This window comes from Mastigoproctus giganteus, chromosome 5 (assembly GCF_048544385.1).
Source record: "Mastigoproctus giganteus isolate SK-2022 chromosome 5, ASM4854438v1, whole genome shotgun sequence".
Taxonomy (NCBI): Eukaryota; Metazoa; Arthropoda; class Arachnida; order Uropygi; family Thelyphonidae; genus Mastigoproctus; species Mastigoproctus giganteus.
Window position 1 is genome coordinate 219,528,824 of NC_143579.1, and position 18,920 is coordinate 219,547,743.

Sequence of the window (18,920 nt, forward strand, 5' to 3'; positions counted from 1 at the left end):
ATCTGGTCCAGCAGCACCATTGTGGGCTGTTCCTATGGCATGCAAGAGTTCTGAATATTGTAGAGGTTTGTTACATGACAGAAGGAGAGCAGTTTGGAAATTAATAGAATGATGATGTTCTGCAATGTTTTTAATTCTTTGGAATGATGGAGTATAAGCTGTTGCCATTGAGATTTCAGCAAATGTGTTGCCAAAGCATTTGCGATATCTAAAGGACTAGATAGATCTCGCCCATTACAGGACAGGAAACTTACCAGAAAGCTGTCTAATTTTTTTCCATATTATTTTGGTGTCAGTTTTTTTGTTAATGCTTGATGCAAAACAGGTCCAGAATTCTTTCTTGGCTTGCCTTTGTATGAAACGTGCTTTTGCCTTTAATTTCTTATAATTAATGAAATTGGTGTGGTTGGACATTGCTTAAATAAATTCCAGGCTTTATTTTTGGCTTTCTTTGCTTTGGTGCAATCCCCATTCCACCAGTAATTATAATGCCTTCAGCCCGGGGGGGGGGGGGGGATTGGATAGTGGTATTTAGGCAAAGTGGTGGTATTGCACTGGGTAATAAGAGTCATCTACCACCTGTGATGTGGATGTAACACTTCAAATCCTGCTTATGTTGGTTCACAACTGGGTGATCAACCTCCAGCAGGTGCAGTGTTTCTGATTTTGCACATGGTAGTGGTATACCCTAGGGGTTACTAACAGCCCCATCACTGTGAGGATGCAAGTAGAGGATCTAGCTGTTGTAGAATAACTGGACTCTGCTGAAATTTGGCCCACTTAACTCACAAGTGGGATGTGAATGTCTGCCATACCTTGCTTTTTATCTATGTTGGCCTCCACCCACATTTTTTAGTATCTAATTACCTCATATGTTTTGCTGTAGAAATAAAGTTTTTTTTTTGCTCTTTGTAATAGCTGTCATCTCTGCCATCTAATGACAAAATGAGAAGTTTTCACCAGATGAATTTCACAAACAGTTTGCCTGTTCTATTTCATCATTATCTTATCCCTAGATGGGAAAACTCAATTGCAAAAGAGAGGTGAATATGAATGGAGAAAGACAAAGCCAGAGAGTACTGGCAATTTTTTAACTTGCATTTGTGGAAAATTTCAAAGAACATTACGGTCCATCATTTCACATTTTTCTTTTACTTTATTAATACTTTCAGTATTTAATTATGATATTTCATGGTAATAAACTAAACTAATTGTAACCGTACTGAAAATATATCAGAAATGAAAAATAAAAATTGCATTAAATTTTAAAAAAATTGCTAATTCTCATAAGGGGGAGAAATTCACATAAAGTACCTGATCCACCCATTCCATCTGGGAAAGGTTGAACACCTGTCAAGAATATAACAATATGATTGATATTATCTGCATCAGGAATATTAATCAGAAACTTGGTTTCTTCCACAGGTTGAAAATCTGTCTGAACCTTCATAAAAATAATAACAAAAATTGACATAAACAGAAAACTGAAACAAAAAAATCAGATATAAATATATATACATATATATATTTAAAAAAACTGACCAGAGACAAAGGTCTTTTCAATTCCTTATTTTAATTGTAATGTGAGTATTTAATTGTCTTAAAAAAATTATCATGCTATTATATAGATTTAGATAAATTTTCTCACATTATTAATAGCGATTATGTGCATTATTAAGCTATTTCAATGTTTCAAGTACATTATTAAACTATTTAAATGTTTCAAGTAAGAAACACTTGAAATGTAGAAAAAATATAAGAATTAAAGATTAATATAATAATAATAAAAAAAGAAATCCTGGATGCAACAAAGTATCATAAAATAAATTTACTTATGAATTTGCTGAATAGATACAACTGTTCTGTTCCTGCTTTCAGTAAGCAACACCTCCCCGCCAATAAAGAGAATACAGTATTACTATTTATCTAAAAGTGCCACCACTCTGACAGCTGTTTCGGTGATATGGCAACCTTACAACAGCTCATGTGGTACTCAAAATTCCTCCTTCTGAAGAAATATAAAGTGAGGAGAGCTGCAGACTAAGTGAAAAATATGCATTTATGGAATATAACAAAACTGTTACATTTCTTTTTTTTTATTATTATTCTAGGCTGTGAAAGGTAAAGAACTAAAACAAAAGCCTTTTTCTTTTGCTTTAGTTCTTTCATAAGCAGCAACCTTTCAATTATCAATGACTTGCTAAGTACTGATCTACTTTCGAATTAATGGGGCACACTAAAAAGGAGTAATTACTATTAATTTAGACTTTCACCTTTATGGAGACTTTTCAGTATTCTACATAGGGCTCACATCTGGTGAGTACGGGCTTGACACACCAAGGGTCCTGAGCTGGATATCATCATTCTTCTCTTTCTTGGTGATTCTCTCTCTCTCTCTCTCTCTCTCTCTCTCTCTCTCTCTCTCTCTCTCTCTCTCTCTCTCTCAGGGTAATTAAGAAAATTTTTTTTGGCTGGTGCAGCAAAAGTCTCAGATTTCCTTGCACCATATGGCTAATAATAATTCATATCCTTTACTTCACCCGACACTGTTTATTTAAATAACTGATAGCAATGCAAAGTGACTAGGCATCATGGCTTTAGAAAAAATGCTCCAATATCATGAGGGGCACCTTTGGATACATGAATGTTCTCAGTGCTTTATCTTAGATCAGTGCTTCTCAAAGTGGGTGATATAGCCCCTGGGGGGGGGGTTTGAATTATCCATGGGGGCGTTAGGCATGAAAGGGGGCAACAGGGGGCGGATGGAGCACCATCAATGATTGGCCATTACAAGGGTTTTATGGCTTATTTAAAAAATGCTGTGCCAAATATTATTACTGTTCATTGTGTCATTCACCGTCAGCATTTAGTTGTGAAAAAACTTGGTGATCAACTGCACAATTCTCTACAAACTGTTATTACTGCTATAAGCAAAATTAAAGCACATTCTTTGAATGATCGTATATTTTGAAAACTTTGTGATCAAAACAGTGAAGATTTTGAACGATTGCTATTTCACTCCGAGGTTCGGTGGCTGTCAAAAGGCAACTGTCTCAACAGATTTTATGAACTCTTTGATACTGTTGTCGAGTTTTTTAAAGATAGGAACAACGACCTTAGTAATGACCTCAAGAAAATGAAAACTGATATTGCTTATCTTGCAGATTTATTTACTAGATTCAACTCAATGAACTTACATTTATAAGGACAAGATGTAACTCTTATTAAGGCGAAAACTCAAATTTCAGCATTTATTTAAAAATTAAAGCTTTTTATGCGCAACGTAGGACGACGTGAATTGTATCAATTTCCAAATCTGTTGGAAATAGAGAAAAAAGAAAAAATAGATGATGAAACTCTACTAACTTTTTGTAATCATCTAGAAATGTTGCACAGAGATATGCAGAAAAGGTTCAAAGATCTCCTTAATTTGAAAATTCCAGATTGGGTTATAAATCCTTTTTTAAATAATGACGATGGAGAACGTTTTGTAGAAGAAGAATTTATTGAGTTACAAAATGAAGTTGAACTGAAGCCAAAATTTCAAAATTCATATCAGGAATTTTGGTTACAAAAGAAAATCCCTGATCATTATCCTGCATTGTGGGGAATTGTAAAAAAATTACTTATTTCTTTTCCAACATCATATCTAGTCGAAACCAGTTTGTTTTGCTGACAAAACAAAGAAATTGTCTGGATGTTGTTAAACGTGGCGAGTTACGACTTCTACTTACAGATATTAAACCTAATATTGATAAGCTAATAAATCTCCACCAAGCTCATCCATCGCATTAAATATTAAAATATAACTAACTATTTCCATTAATATCATGACTTATTTATGTAATTAACTTTAATTTTTATGGCTTAATTTAAGTGACTATAACTGACTTTATTTATGTAGTTGTAATTTTTTACGAAGAAGGAATAAAGTGCAGTAAATAGTTTTCTTTATAATTCACATACATACATGCAGGGCTGCATTTACGTTTTTGGAGGCAAACAGACAAATATTCATTTCCGTTATTTAGCTTCACTTTATGTTGGTGGGCTAAAAAAAAGCCCTGGCAAGGGCTTTTTTTTAGGGGGGTGGTGATCCAAAAAAGTTTGAGAAGCACTGTCTTAGATCACGTACCCTGATTTGCACTATCAAACAGTCAGAATGATTTATTGAGTTTAAGGCAATTGTGAAATTCTCTGATAATTTCAGACACTGTATGATAAATTCTAAAGAATGGAAGAGGACCATTATACATACCATAATGCTAATCTGTAAGCACATCGTGATCTGGACAAAACTTGAAGTTTTAGGGAATTTTTTTTGGATCAACTTAGTATAAGATTCCACTGAATATATGGTGGCACTTATCAGTGCCATAAAACCCTAACCACATACCTAACACTCTTGACCTTTTCCTCACCAAAAACCTTTAAAGTGTACAGTGAATGTTAGTCGCCTTCTGGTACATTGGATCATATCACAACTTGCTTCCCAATGGTACCTATCTCTGTCCCACAGCCACTCTCAGCCTTGTTTTCTATTTTTCTTTTCTTTACTGTTTTAAATCTTCTGATCCTAATGTTTTCTTTGATTATGTCATTGCTCTCATAGAAATGAAATCCTTTACCTAAATCAACAGTTCTTAAAACTGTCATCCCCACTGGATACATAAGGGGCTGGCAAGCACAACCATAAAAACACAAAACATTAAATATTTTGAAAAATTCTTAAAGTATAAACTAATTACATATAAAAATTAAACTAAATAAAGGAAAATAAACTGTCTGCATACATTCCCAGTATTGCCATTATTAAAAGAGTGAATATCTCAGCATATCATGAACAGGATACTTCCACAGGCTCATAGAAATACATTAGTGGGCTCTAGGATGACTGTGAATCTCCTGACCTAACCTACAGCATAGATGAAGGGATTAACAACAAATTTCCAATACATATGCTAGGACTATTCAAGATAAGACAAAACTAGCTGATAACTGTTATGATATACAACAGCTTCATTTCCTACAGGTTGCTCTTGTCACAACTTCAATCTCTTCCTACAAAACTGAATACCTTCCATTCAATGCCTTCCTTAGTTTTCTGACAGAGAAACAGAAGAATCCTGAATAATTTTGATACTATGAAGTTTTAAAGCATTTATTATATTTCTCCACTTCTTAAAAAAACCTGTGCTCCACAGTTAATTCCTGCTTTGTGTCACCGTTTAAAACACTGATGTGTCTCTTTCTTCATAAAAGTTTGATCATATCCAGCCAACTCCCAAAAAGTTTTTTTTTTTTTGGTAGTTGTTGGTGCATTGGCTTCTGTGGCCATAATGCACCTCCCAAGGTTTTTGCAGTACTTTGATCCAAGCCCGAGGCGGGATTCAAACCCAGGCACTTTACCCACCCGGCTAGCCCGATCGGCTCCCAAAAAGTGTAACAAATCATGTTACTCACATTTGGACAAATTCCATGGAAAAGCTCACAGCAACTCAAACAGTTGCTCTTGACATTTTATAAGCCTCTCAATCCCTTTAAGTATAAAGGTCTTATTAACAAGCTTTCATCTTATGGTCTGCCTTCTATTTTTGAAACTTGGCAATCTCTCTCTCTCCCTCTGGCCTCTAACTGCACATGATAATAGACGGTGCTGCTTGTTGCCTAACATCTCAACTAATACTGCAGTTCCCCAAAGATTTGTTCTTTCATCTACTCTTTTCCTCTTGTATATTAATTGACCTTCCACTGAATGGAAATTCTTTCCATAGTTTTGTTGATGACAGTGCAACTCATTCCACCTTCCAGTTTAAAAAAAAAAAAGAGACCTAGCTCTGCACAAGCATTTACAACTTCTTGAATATTCACAACCCATTCCTTAAATGCTGATATCTCCAAGTAATTTCCAGTGGAGAGGAAATGTTAGTTAACTTAAATCCTTCAAACACCATCCTGTTTTGTTTCTCACAAAATATTTCCTGTGCTCATTGTCAATGTCACTCAGATTTCTAAAACAGTTTTATTTATTTTAGAAATCTTTAGAAATTTTTCTTTCACTATTTACTTTTCTCACAAATACCTACTGAAGCTGTAAAAATATTCCCTAACACAGACCACTGCTTTCACATATGGCATGGCAACCCCAAAATTTTTCTAACTCTTAAGAGGCTATCCAGAAAAAGGAAAGTTAGGTTAATTAATGATTCCTCATTCCACTCCTGTCAAACAGACATTCTGTTTTTGATAAAATTTTTATAGATATTTCCATGGACACCTTTCCTCTGAATTTGCAAGTGTAGTCCCACCTCTTTCTTCCAAAATGATTGGAAGATTTTCTTCAATTAGTCACCATCTATTCACAATTCAAATGAAAACTTATCCAACTAACTTTTCCTCATTTATCCCTTCTACCTCTGCTGTTTGTAACAACCTTTTTATGTATTTCCTGAGAATCACAATCTGCAGAAATTCAAGTCCAACATTAACAAAATCTTCCGTCTTCTCAGCCCCACACAGACTGTACTAGGGTACTATAGGTACGTATGGCAACCCCAAACATTTGCTGATTTTATGTTTAAGGGTGCCATGAAAAAGAATTCACCATCAGAGAAAGAGCTCTTGTACAACCAGTTCAACATCCAATCAGAATTTTTTCATCATTTAGTTACTGATATAATGGGTCCTCTTCTCCCCTCAGATATCAATATCTTAGCCACTGAACTGGTCATGGAGGTCATTATCCACAGCCAGCAAGATCTCCTGACCTTAACCTTTATATGATTGCATCTTGGGTCACACGAAAGTGTTAATATGTGCAAAAGATTAATAATAGGGACGCACTATGTCAGAGAATTTTGTAAGCTGCAGAATGTTTGAAATAACCAACCAATGACATAGAGAACAACAAAAGTATTATCACATGTAAAAATATGTACTCCAGTAGAAGGCAGACATTATGAGTAACTCTTATGAGTTTTAATGACATTAATTTCTTAAATAAACGATTTTAGATGTTAAGAGTAAGCCTTAAGATGATTTTAAAACATTTTGGAACTTCAAATTCTAAAATAAATGTTTAACATACTTTTCTAATAGGTATATATTTTTTTAAATTGCGATATCTCCATACTGGTTCAAAACTGAACCCATGTGGATATGAACTTTTTATCCTTTAAAATCACTCAAGGAATCAACCCCTGAAGTTTGAAAGATTCTCCTGGGACACCCTGCATATCAGGCATGTGAAACTGGCAGTCTGAAATGGGTCGCTCTCGAACATTTGTTGAGCAGCTGCCAAGTGTTGTCAACTTTTAGGATAACAGTATGAAACCTATATGAAAATAATGGTAAATGGTGATACTTAATGGAGATGACACTAATATAAAATTTAAATAAAATTCATAACTTATATGAACATTCATAAATATTGAGACCATGTATTTTCATTTCTGAAAATGTTTCTCTGAGTAATGCCACTGACATGGTTCACTAGGACCCAAGAAATTAAGCAACCCTTAGGCACTTCTGAGTTTGATACTACTATTATACTGATGACAGTAGCATCAAACTCAATGATAAAAGTGCTAAACACAAAGCATTGTATAAGTTTGATATTTTATGTTTATTTAATGTTTAATAAATGTTTATTTTATGTTATTACTAAAAGCAAAGAAAAAGATGGTTGGGATAGTTATAGAAAAAAAAAGCTGAATCCTATCAGGGCTACAAATTGATCTGTAGTAGTACCACCGAGTATGAGAAACCACTGTCTAAGAAAGAGAGAGTAACAAATGGGTACAAGGGGTTTTTTATGTATGTGAACAAAGAAGAAAAATAAAATTAATCATATTGGATGGAACCTTGCAATAGAAAAAGGGCATTGAAAAGTCTCAGATAACCCATCAATCTTTACAGATAAAAGATCCTTTGGAGTGAGGCTGTGCAGTACAAAACAGGAGCAATGTTGAAATTACAGAAGATGGTTTATTAGAAAAACTACTGAGCCTAAAGGCAAATAAGTCTTCTGGTGTTGCTGACACATATACAGTAATTTTGAGCAAGGTGATAACAGAATGCATCAAACCATTATGATTATTTATGAGGACACCAGTGGACTGAAGGAGAGAGACTTTTGAATTGGTGAAGTGTCAACATATCTTCAATACAATAAAGGCCCACTGATCTTGCTCAGGGATAATGTTATTTTCATTACTAGTTCATTGAACTTTGTACTTTTGAAAATTTTATTCTTTAGAAGATATAACAAGATACTGACACATTAAAAACTTGCTGGTTAAGTTTATACCAAGTGATTGATCAAGCACTAAAATTTTTGAAGTATTGAAGCAATGTGTTGGTATATTCAAGTAATTACTAAAAACTGAATGTTCCAAAATTGTATAATAGAGGTTGAGTTACAATATATCATAACAATTGAAGCGCTTAAATTATAAACTGAAGAAAAATTTGTTCCCTTCACTGATTACAAAATTTTAACTGATCACAAATTCAGGGTAAAGAAACAGTATCATTTAAAGATGAAATGATACATAAAAAATGACATATGATTACCTAGAAAAATGGACTGAGTCCATTGAAGAATTCAAATTTATGGAATGGATGCTTTTGAAAAGTAGTTTGCGAGAAAGTACCAAACGTGTAAAAATATTACTGATATGGACATTTGTCACAGATGGAGGAATTTATTTAGACCTCTTCAATTGAGCCTGTAGTTAGCTAATCACGCAGATCACTACTCAAGCAAAGGCAGTAGGGTTTTGTTTGCGAGATATTCCAGGTCTTTTGGTCTGCACAACATGCAAATTGGCCAGTGAACACATCTTTTTACAGAGATGCAATATGGTCCAAGTGACTCCTTTACTTTTGACTCTCTCTCAGGGTAACTCGGGAATTTTTTTTGGCTGGTGCAGCATAAGCCTCGGGCTTCATTATTACACCGTATGGCTGATAATAATAATAATGTCACTGATGTGACTAAAACAAAATAACATATTGATATGATTTTTCAAATTGATGAAAACTTATTATTTAGTCAGTTTTCTTTGCTTAAAAATTTCATTTTAAAAGCACTGATATATAAGAATGATGACAGCTTAAGGGTCAGTGCCACTGCTTTTTTTTTTTTTAAGTTTGTTTTCAAGAGCAGACCTTGGAAACTGAAATATTACCTGGTCTTTTGTTTGCCTTTCAAGCACATAACAGAAATACTGAATTTTTTTGGGAATTCATAAATCATTTTCAAAATTATTATAATTGGCCACACCAGTATCAAGTTCTCAAATTATATTTGAGAAAAACCTATAATTCAGTTAAAAGATTTTTGAATTTATAATCTACTATCAATCATACTAAAAACTGTTTATATACTATATATATATTTTTTTTTCTTCAGCAAATTTACTTCTGGGATCTAGTTTTAAAACACCATATTTAAGTGTTTGGCGTCCTACATAGTCCTGTCAGTTTTTATTGATCAGATGGACGAAAGTGTGGATGTAGAAACAGTGTGTCATTATGATAGCTAAATTTAATCTAATTTTTTTTTTTTTTTTTTTAATTAAAGATAAGGGATTTCAGGCTGTAAAACTCATTTTGTTCCGGTTTTGCGGCCGTCAGCACGGTTCACCCTATCCAAGATTTATGTCATCAATCAGAGTGAGACAACACTCATATGAAGTAATCAAAAGTACAATGTTAATTTGGAGAACTCACCAGACGTCCAGAAACAATTACCCCAAACATTGCCATTTTCACAATAATGCTAATTTGTTTGCGAACATTTATAAAAAGTTGAAAGATGAAGTATTTCTCTCTTTTTTTTATTTTGAATGTTCACATACACCATGAAGGCTTAAATCGAGGAGCGTGCTATAACCACCACATAAACAACCTGCCATGTGAGGTCTCATCTCAATTCACAAAATAAATTCCGCCGAAAGAGCACGCCACAAACGACCAATTGCAGTTGACGAATATTTAGGTTAGTTGAGAGGACCAATACCTAGTTCCCATCCAGAAAGTTGTGCTGCACCAACAAATTTCGATGGATATACTAAAAGCGTTGTTGGCGTACTGTAAACCCAAAACAATGTCTGAAACAAAAAAAAGTCTATAAGGTAGATGTAATTTTAGTTTGTTAAAAAGAGTCATACAACTTTAAAAGAATGAAACGAAATTTGTTTATTTTTTTAAATGTTACTTTTTCATTTTTCTCTTTTCATTTTTTTGTCCCACAACAACTAAGAACCTGGTTGTTCCGCTGCACCCTCCCTGCACCATAGGGAGCTTGGGTTTTAGTAGAATCAGCAACTTAGGCCGTATTGCGCCGTATACATACACTGAAAGTACAGAATTCTGGGACGCCTAGTTACTGGGCAACGCCACGCTTTCACTCTGCTTTGCATTTGACAAATGCAAAGTACTGCATATGGGTAGAAGTAACCCCAGAGAAACGTACCAACTGTGTGGTACTACGCTTAAGGTGGTAGAAAATGAAAAAGACCTGGGAGTAATTGTGCAGTCAGATATGAAGTTTTCTGAGCAATGCAGACAGGCTGCCAGGGCAGGTCGTGGGGTTTTGTCAATGATATATAGGAATTTTGCTAGCAGGGAGAAGGAGGTGATTGTCCCTCTGTATAAGGCAATGGTCAGGCCACGCCTTGAGTACTGCGCACAGGTCTGGAGGCCTCATTTTAGGAAGGATGTAGATTTACTTGAGCGTGTACAGAGAAGGGCAACAAGATTGGTGAGGGGAATGAAGGAATCCTCTTACCAAGAGAGGCTTAAGTTCTGCAAATTGCAGTGGCTGGAGACTAGGCACCTGCGCGGTGATCTGATTGAGGTGTATAAGGCCTTGAATGGGTTGAGCACGCTGAATTCTGATGGGATCCTTCCATTAGTTCAGATTACGAACCTAAGGGGGCATAAATTCAAATTAAGAAAAGACAGATGTAGAATAGATGTGCGGAAATTTGCCTTTAGCCAGCAGGTGGTTAATTGTTGGAACAAACTTCCATCTGTCGTTGTGGAAGTTGATAGGTTGAATAAATTTAAGCAGGAACTGGACAGGCATTTGGAGGGAATGGTGTGATTTATTTTATTTTATTTTATTTATTATTTATTTTATTTTATTTATTATTTATTTTATTTTATTTATTATTTATTTTATTTTATTTATTATATATTATTTTTTTGGCTGATGCTGCATAAGCTCATACACTTGCTTTCTTGCATCACATGCCACTACTACTACTACTACTACTACTACTACTACTACTACATCATTCTTCACATGGTGATTAAGGCAATCAACTCTTACTATTATTCAGTATTCAATGTGTGCAATAAGGTTTCCGGGCAAGTTCAATCACTAATATTGATGTTCGAGAAAACGCCTGTGTTTTATATGATCGACTAGTGGTTTATATATTAGGACAACAATCTCGTGTTCTCAAGATCTATTCTGAGACGTGGAGAATAGACTCGCATCAACAAAATCGGCACTGTGTTTATTCACTCTGAAATCCTCCCAGAAGTTAGAACTCAGAGTTCCGCAGAATTATGGCTCTTTTACTATAACTTGTGCTGTGGGTAAGCTCGGACCAGCCATAGCACTCAGTGCTCTTTCCTCCCAGATCTGACAGCACAATCAAACCGCCAGACTCGGCCAGCACTTCTCCCTACACCTATCTCAGAATCAACTTATGCTGATATGGTACAGCGGCCAAAAAATTAATGCCCATCCTCCCAATCATACTGGCTTAACACCAGCCAGTATTGGCTGCCACCTTATGGACAGTGCACCGAATATCACGGTTAATGATTATCACCAGACCAAGAACCGGGAACCAAGTGAAATGCCACAGTGCCCCCGGTCCTATTCAGATGCGCTGAGGATCCAACCAATGGCAGATAAGCTATTTGCCCCTCCTAATACCAGACAGAATAGAGAACAAAACCTAGTCATCCTTCGCGCGACCCAGGAAGGTTGCTTCAATTCAAGCGAGGCTGTCAAGGAGGTTGTTACTACCAACTTGAAACCTCAAATGAAAACCATAAAAATTAAAAGCCTCTGAAAAATCCGTAATTCCGGGATCATCATTGAGACTGCTTCCAAAAAAGATGTAGAAAACTATCCAAATCCCACAGATAAATGAACTTGGTCTTAGCGCTGAGATACCCAAACCAAAAGGCCCATCTATTGTAATCTTCGATGTCGAAAAAGGAATTTCCAAAGATGACCTCCTTGAGGAAATATATGACAGGAACCTTGCTGATCATATCACCAGACATGAAATTCAAAGTGAACTTAAAGTCAAGTACTCGACCAAATCCAGATTGGGTACTTGTTGAAATTGGGTAGTCGAACTCTCCCCGAAGATATGGAAAATATTATCCCAACAACAACGAATATTTATTGGCTGGGGCTCTTGCCGGTTCAAGGAGCACATACCTACCATCAAGTGCTTTAAATGCCTCCGATTCGGACACACATCCCATGTCTGTGCCCGACAAGACTTCACCTGTGGCCACTGTGCTGAACGCGGACACACCTATAACAATTGTCCAAACAAAAATCGAGCCCCTAACAGCGCCAACTGCAAAGCAGCAAAAATGATTCCCAATCACTCCATCCGGGATGTCAAATGTCCAATCTATTTATGGGTATTGAGAACCATCCAGAACAAAACCGACTATGGCTGTACACCATAATCGCCATTCCGCCAACGTCCTCAAGTTTCTCCAACTGAACGCCCAAAGAGCCAGAAATGCGGTCGAACAAATTAGAATGAAAATGGATGAAGAAGAAATTGATATCCTCTGTGCTCAGGAGCCCTACACCCACAAGGGACGCGTACAGGGCTACCCTCGAGCATATAGGTTCATTGAGACAACCATAGACACTCAATGGGCAGCCATCATTATTAGGAATACGACAATTACAGTCACAAAAATCGACTCCTGATGCACCCCCTTTGGTGTTCGTGCACACATTATCTGCCAACAAGGCTCTCTGCACGTAGTCTCGTTGTACTGCCGACGACGAACTGATATCGCACCATATATTGAATATCTCCAGTCAGTCATAACTCTCTTACTTTCCAGCAAAATCCTAGTAACCATGGATGCCAATTGTAGATCTTGCCTGTGGTATAGCCGTTGGATGGCCACGTAGGTTTCCAGAATGGACAGCGATTAGAAGATTTCCTTTCATCTTCTCCATTTGGTTGGTCCTTAACCAACCACATCACCTTTCTACTTTCAGCAATACCCTGTGGGAATGCAACATTGACGTTACCCTCTCCACACGGTCCATAGCACAAAAGTTCTCATCATGGATGGTTCATGAAGCCTGGACCACCTCAGACCACAGGGCCATCTCCTTCCATCTATCTAGACAACTTTATAGTACTCCTCCCATATACCACGATATCATCAGATACTCCACCAAAACAGCTGATTGGAATGCCTTCAAGGACAATATAAAATCAAAGCTACAAATGGATACATCCCAACTAAACCATCTTGATCCACAAGAGCACCCCTCCCTCTTAACAACCACACTCCCACAAGCATGTGAGAAAACTATGAAAAAACGTCAGAAGCATCTAAAAGCAGTCCCTTGGTGGTGCAGGGAACTAGAAAACCTAAGGCACCAAGTCAACACTGCCCGAAAAGCCTTCCAGAGAGCAAGGTACACCTGGTCTCCTGCTGAGGTCCAGGCTCTACGGGAAGTATATAGAAGATATCGTAACGACTACACAAGCCTCATTCGGCAGAACCTTGTGACAACTACTGGTAACGCAGATCCTTGGGGGGTCGTTTATCGCATTGTTATGAACAAGCTGCCCAGGGGAGAGATGTTAAATGCAACCCTGACTCCCGATAGCAATCCAACACATACATGGGCTGAATTCATGAATAATATTCTGAATGTCCTACTTCAGACTGATGAGAGTCCCGTCAATGATGAACAAAAGCAAATTAAACAAGACAGCCAGGCCTTCTCCAACAATAAAATAGAACCTCCTTTCACCTCTGAGGAAATGAACAAAGCACTTGACAGAACAAAAATAAATAAATGCCCTGGTCATGATAATATTGAGGCTGAGGTCACCAAGAAGGCAGCAACACATCTCCCAAACCACCTATTAGCACTGTTCAACAAATGCCTTGCGAAAGGAATTTTCCCTGATTCTTGGAAACAGGCGGTGCTTCGACTCATCCTAAAAGGTCCAGATAAAGATCCTACTCTACCCAAATCTTACCGCTCCATTGCTCTTCTCCCGGTCTTGGGAAAGGTAATGGAGCGGCTCCTTCAATCCAGATTATCCACCTACTACCAGACAGCCAACTTAGACTCTCCAAAGCAGTATGGCTTTAAGCCAGGATGCTCCACTGAAGACGCTATGAACAATCTCCTCAACACAGCAAACTCAACCACAGAAAAATATCTACTGGCTATCTACATTGACTTTGCTGGTGCCTTCGATTCCATCTGGTGGCCCAGCATTGTCAGGAGATTACGTCAACTCAATATTCCACTCAACCTCTACCGCTGTCTCCAGAACTACCTCTTCAACCGTTCAGTAACTGTTCAAACAAATTTTCAGAAAACCTCCCGACCAGTTGTAAGGGTGTCCACAGGGCTCAGTTCTTGGGTCCTACTTCTGGAATTTAATACTAGATGAATTTCTTCTTATGGATCTAGGTCCTGTGGACTGCATGGCCTATGCAGATGACCTCATCCTCCTTATCAAAGCTGATTCTAGAACTCAGCTTGAGCAAATTGCCTCCCCTGCCTTAACGATCCTACAAAATTGGGCAAACAACCACAAGTTAGTCATCTCTGGGGAAAAAACGAAGACTCTCCTCCTCAAAGGATCCTTGGACATAAGAAGACTGCCCCAAATTAAAATCTCTGGGCAGACATTGCAACTCAAAACAGAACTAAAATATCTAGGAGTAACCTTCGACTCCCGATTAACATTCTTACCTCATCTTAATTTCCTCTCCAACAAAATACGTCGTTATACTGCCATGATCGTAAGAATTAGCAGAACAGACTGGGGTTTGAAGAGGAGGACTCTCATGCTACTTTACAAACCATCTTCTTACCAGCTGTGTGCTATGGTGCAGCCATGTGGTTCCCTCGTGCCATCACTGCACGTAATAAAGCAAAACTACATACAATTCAACGCAATGTCCTATTCACTGTGACTAGAGTTGCCGCACAGTCAGTAATCCTGCCCTGCAGGTCTTAGCAGGTACTCTTCCTCTGGACCTGGAGGTTATTCGTAGCTGCCTTGCATACCGCCTAAAGAGAGGAATTCCCACTACCATTCTGGATATAACACTCGATCTAGCTAATGATCCAAAAAAAACGAAATGAAACAGATTTACTCTAAGTTCTTCCAGCATTGGCAAAGATCTTGGGAGCAAACAGCCAAAGGTGAAACAACTAAAAGATGTCTTCCACAAGTTATGATAACTGCACCAAAACCTCCTCCGTGGTACTCACCAGGCCTTCCCGTCTCGTTTTTCCTCACTGGTCATGGATCGTTTCGGGCCAAGCTGCATGCCCTGGGTCTCACCGATTCTCCTCCCTGCACATGCAGTGACAATGAAGACTGGATTCACCTCATGTATAATTGCCCTCTTTATGATTTACTTAGAAGTCTCCTAATTACCAAAACTGGAAATATACCCAGTGGGCAGGAACATCTCTACATAATTGATGAAACCAACTACAAAGCCTTCACTACTTTTGCCCAGACTGTATTTGAAATGCGTCAAATTCACCTACAGCAAACTGTTCAGCGCACCCCCATCTTATAATGAACCCAAAACTCAATTCACAGAACATATCCTGAATGGAATCAAAGAAAAGACCAACAGGATATTGATCTTTATCCTGACCTAACAGGAATCTCTCGACGTTCACAAAGGAAGCTATCTGATAAACCCACCAACCCAAAAAAGGACTTTTCTACAATAGACACAAGAAATCCAAGCAATCCTTGAGCTTCATGAACCCATGTGGCTCCTCTCATCCCCTAAGAGAAGGTTATCCAAGTCCTCTACCCAGTGTGGGACACTGCTCATTGCCTACAAGTCACCCTTGGCTGAAGAAGATTAAATTGCTGACACTGGGCTCTTGCCCAATTCCGGACCCACTCACTTGATGGCACCTCTTCTCTTCGAGGTGTAGGACAATACTGATTTTCCTACCTGTGTAGGAACTCACATAAATACTCCTCTGGGAGTGGGACTGGCATTTGATATTTTCAAATGCAGGGTCATGCTATTAAGCAACCTGACCTTGTGGGTCACTTGACCTCACAATCTTTTCTCTTCCTCCTGAGGTAGGGTAGGCTTCTCCCAAGGGGGAAGCCCACCCTACAAAAAAAATTATTTTATTATTATTATTTTTATTTTATTTTATTTTTTATTATTTTTTTTATTCTTATTTTATATATATATATATTTTATAATTTTATTTTTTATTAATTTTTATTTTATTTTATTTTATTTTTATTTTATTTATTATTATTATTATTATTATTTTTATTTATTATTATTTTTTTTTTTTGTTGGTTGTTGTCTAGACAAAATTCCATCCTGATATCCTTGCTGAATTCTTCGGTGATGCGGAGCAGTTGCTTGAGTTGCTTCTCGGTTGCCGCGTAGCACTTGATGTCATCCATGTACATCAGGTGAGTGAGGGTGTACAGGTTCTTTCTTCCTTCTTTGAGGTTATATCCATTCTTGCTGCCGTTAAGCATGGTCGATTACGGGTTGCGTGCTAGAGAGAACCACATTGGCTCCGAGCATCTCCCTGAAAGATTCCTCTTCTAATGGGGATTGGCCTGGTTATGATGTTCTCAACCTTAATGGTGGTATTCCATTTCGTCATTGTTGCTCCTAGGAAGTTTGTTACTATCGGATTGATCTTGTAGATCAGGGTCTCTATTAGCCAGCTATGAGGTACGGAGTCGAAGGCATTGCGGTAGTCAATGTAGGCCGTGTATAGGTTGCGGTGCTTCCTGTATGCTTGCTCCATAACTGCGGCATCTATGGTTAATTGCTCCTTGCATACTTTGCTCCTCCACTTGCATCCTTTCTGCTGTCCGGCCATTATGTTCTGATTCTCTAAGTGGTCTGATATCTCCTTGGTTATACAGCTGGTTAGGTTCTTATACAACGTTGGGAGACAGGTGATTGGCCTGTATTTCGCTGAGTTTCTTGTATCTTCGGTGGTGCTCCTTCAGTGAGATACTTCGGGATTGACTCCGGGTGTTTTATCATTCGAATGAACTACTCTGCTAGGTGCTTGTGTGTGCAGGTGAGCTTTTTGTACCAGTAGTTGCGGATGTTATCAGTTTTTGAGGTTCGCCAGTTATGGGTGTTCCTGATCAACTGTTTTATTTCTTCTCGAATCTCCCACTCTCTAATTTCTTGTAGGATCTTGGATTTCTTCCGTTCTACTTCTTTCTGGGTGCTCTGCTGTTATGTGTTACTTCACTGCTCCAGATATTTCCCCAGAATTCCTCAATCGTCTTCTTCTTCTTGGGTGGTCCGTTTCCTGCTTTCTCATCTTCACCCAGTTTCCTGTAGAAGGCTCTTTGGTCCTTATCGAAGATTCGGTTGTTTATTTCCCCCTTGGAGCTCTCTTTGTATCAGTGTAGTCCTTGCTGAGTGCGAGGAGGTTCTGCTTCAGGGTGTCCAAGTATTCTCCTATTCTCTGATTTCTGGTCTCATGTTTGGTGTGGACGCTGCTCTTGAGGATGCTCTTAACGTTTCCAATCAATTTCTTACTTCTATTACCCAGTTAGTACTCGATCAACTGACCTATCTTAACTCTTGATTCTTCTATCTTCTGCTGAAGTCTTCTTTCCCAAAGTGGCGGTTCTTTCTGTTTTCAGTTCTTCTGCTGCTGATCTCTCGTTTCTTTTCCCTTAATCCTGATTTTCAGAATTTTCTAGTTGTGTTTGGCAGTCTCCAGACACGGCCAGGATCAAATCATTTGCATACGCTTGGGAGATAACTTCATTCAGGTTAGTGATGAAGAAGTCATCATATACGACATTCCAAAGGAGCAGCCCCAATACCGATTCTTGGGTACTGCCCCTGTAAACCTGGCGATTGACTCTGCAGTATGTTGCATTGCCATTTATTTTTCTGGCTGTGAGGTAGCTTCTTATGGTGTTATAGAGGTTTCCGGGAAGACAGGCACGTCGTTGTCGGCTGAGGATGCTCGACCACCAGAATGAGTCGAACTCTGCAGCAAAGTCTATGGCAATAATCAAGAAATATTTTCTACTGGAGTTTGTGGCATTTGTAAGTATATTCTGGGTCGTCAACTGTTGAGCGCCCTTTGGATCGTCAACTGTTGAGCGCCCCTTGTTTGAAATCAATTGGCTTGTAGAGTATGAGTCTACTGCAGTATAATGTACTGTAATTCTACTCCGTGGGAGATATTCGAAAAGCTTGTTTAGCACAAGTCCATCGGTCGATATGAAGATGGGGTTTCTGGAGGCTTGGTTGGGTTTTTCAGAATCAGGCGTATGTTAGCGGTCTTGCAATCAAAGGGGAAGACTCCTGCTGGAGGCAGTGATTGAACAGGTGGAGGATGAGGTATGCTCCCCAGCCTTCCTTATTATCTCTGGTTGAAGTAGGTCTTGTCCTGGAAATTTATTGCTACGGAGTCTATTAGTTGTGTTTTGCAGCTCCTTAATGGTGAAGGGCTGCTCTTGATGTTCTGGACTGTATATACTGATGTCCTGACAGATTTTCTGTTTTTGACTTGTACTTGGATCCATTACTGGTTTAATAAATGTATCCATATGTTATTCATGGAGCTGTCCCACGAGGTTGTTATGTTACCGTGAGAGGTT

General features: G+C 38.1%; 1 protein-coding gene across 1 annotated transcript in view; it reads right to left on the reverse strand.

The window, feature by feature from the left end:
* Nucleotides 1-9,927, reverse strand: part of LOC150086118 (protein OPI10 homolog) — a 31,492-nt gene extending 21,565 nt beyond the window's left edge. Inside the window, exons 1-2 of the mRNA XM_090373724.1 lie at nt 9,736-9,927; nt 1,315-1,444 (exon numbers count right to left, since the gene is read on the reverse strand). Coding sequence (XP_090229850.1) covers nt 1,315-1,444; nt 9,736-9,771 — 166 coding nt within the window. The 5' untranslated portion in view covers nt 9,772-9,927. The remainder of the gene's footprint in view (nt 1-1,314; nt 1,445-9,735) is intronic.
* Nucleotides 9,928-18,920: the final 8,993 nt, after the last annotated feature.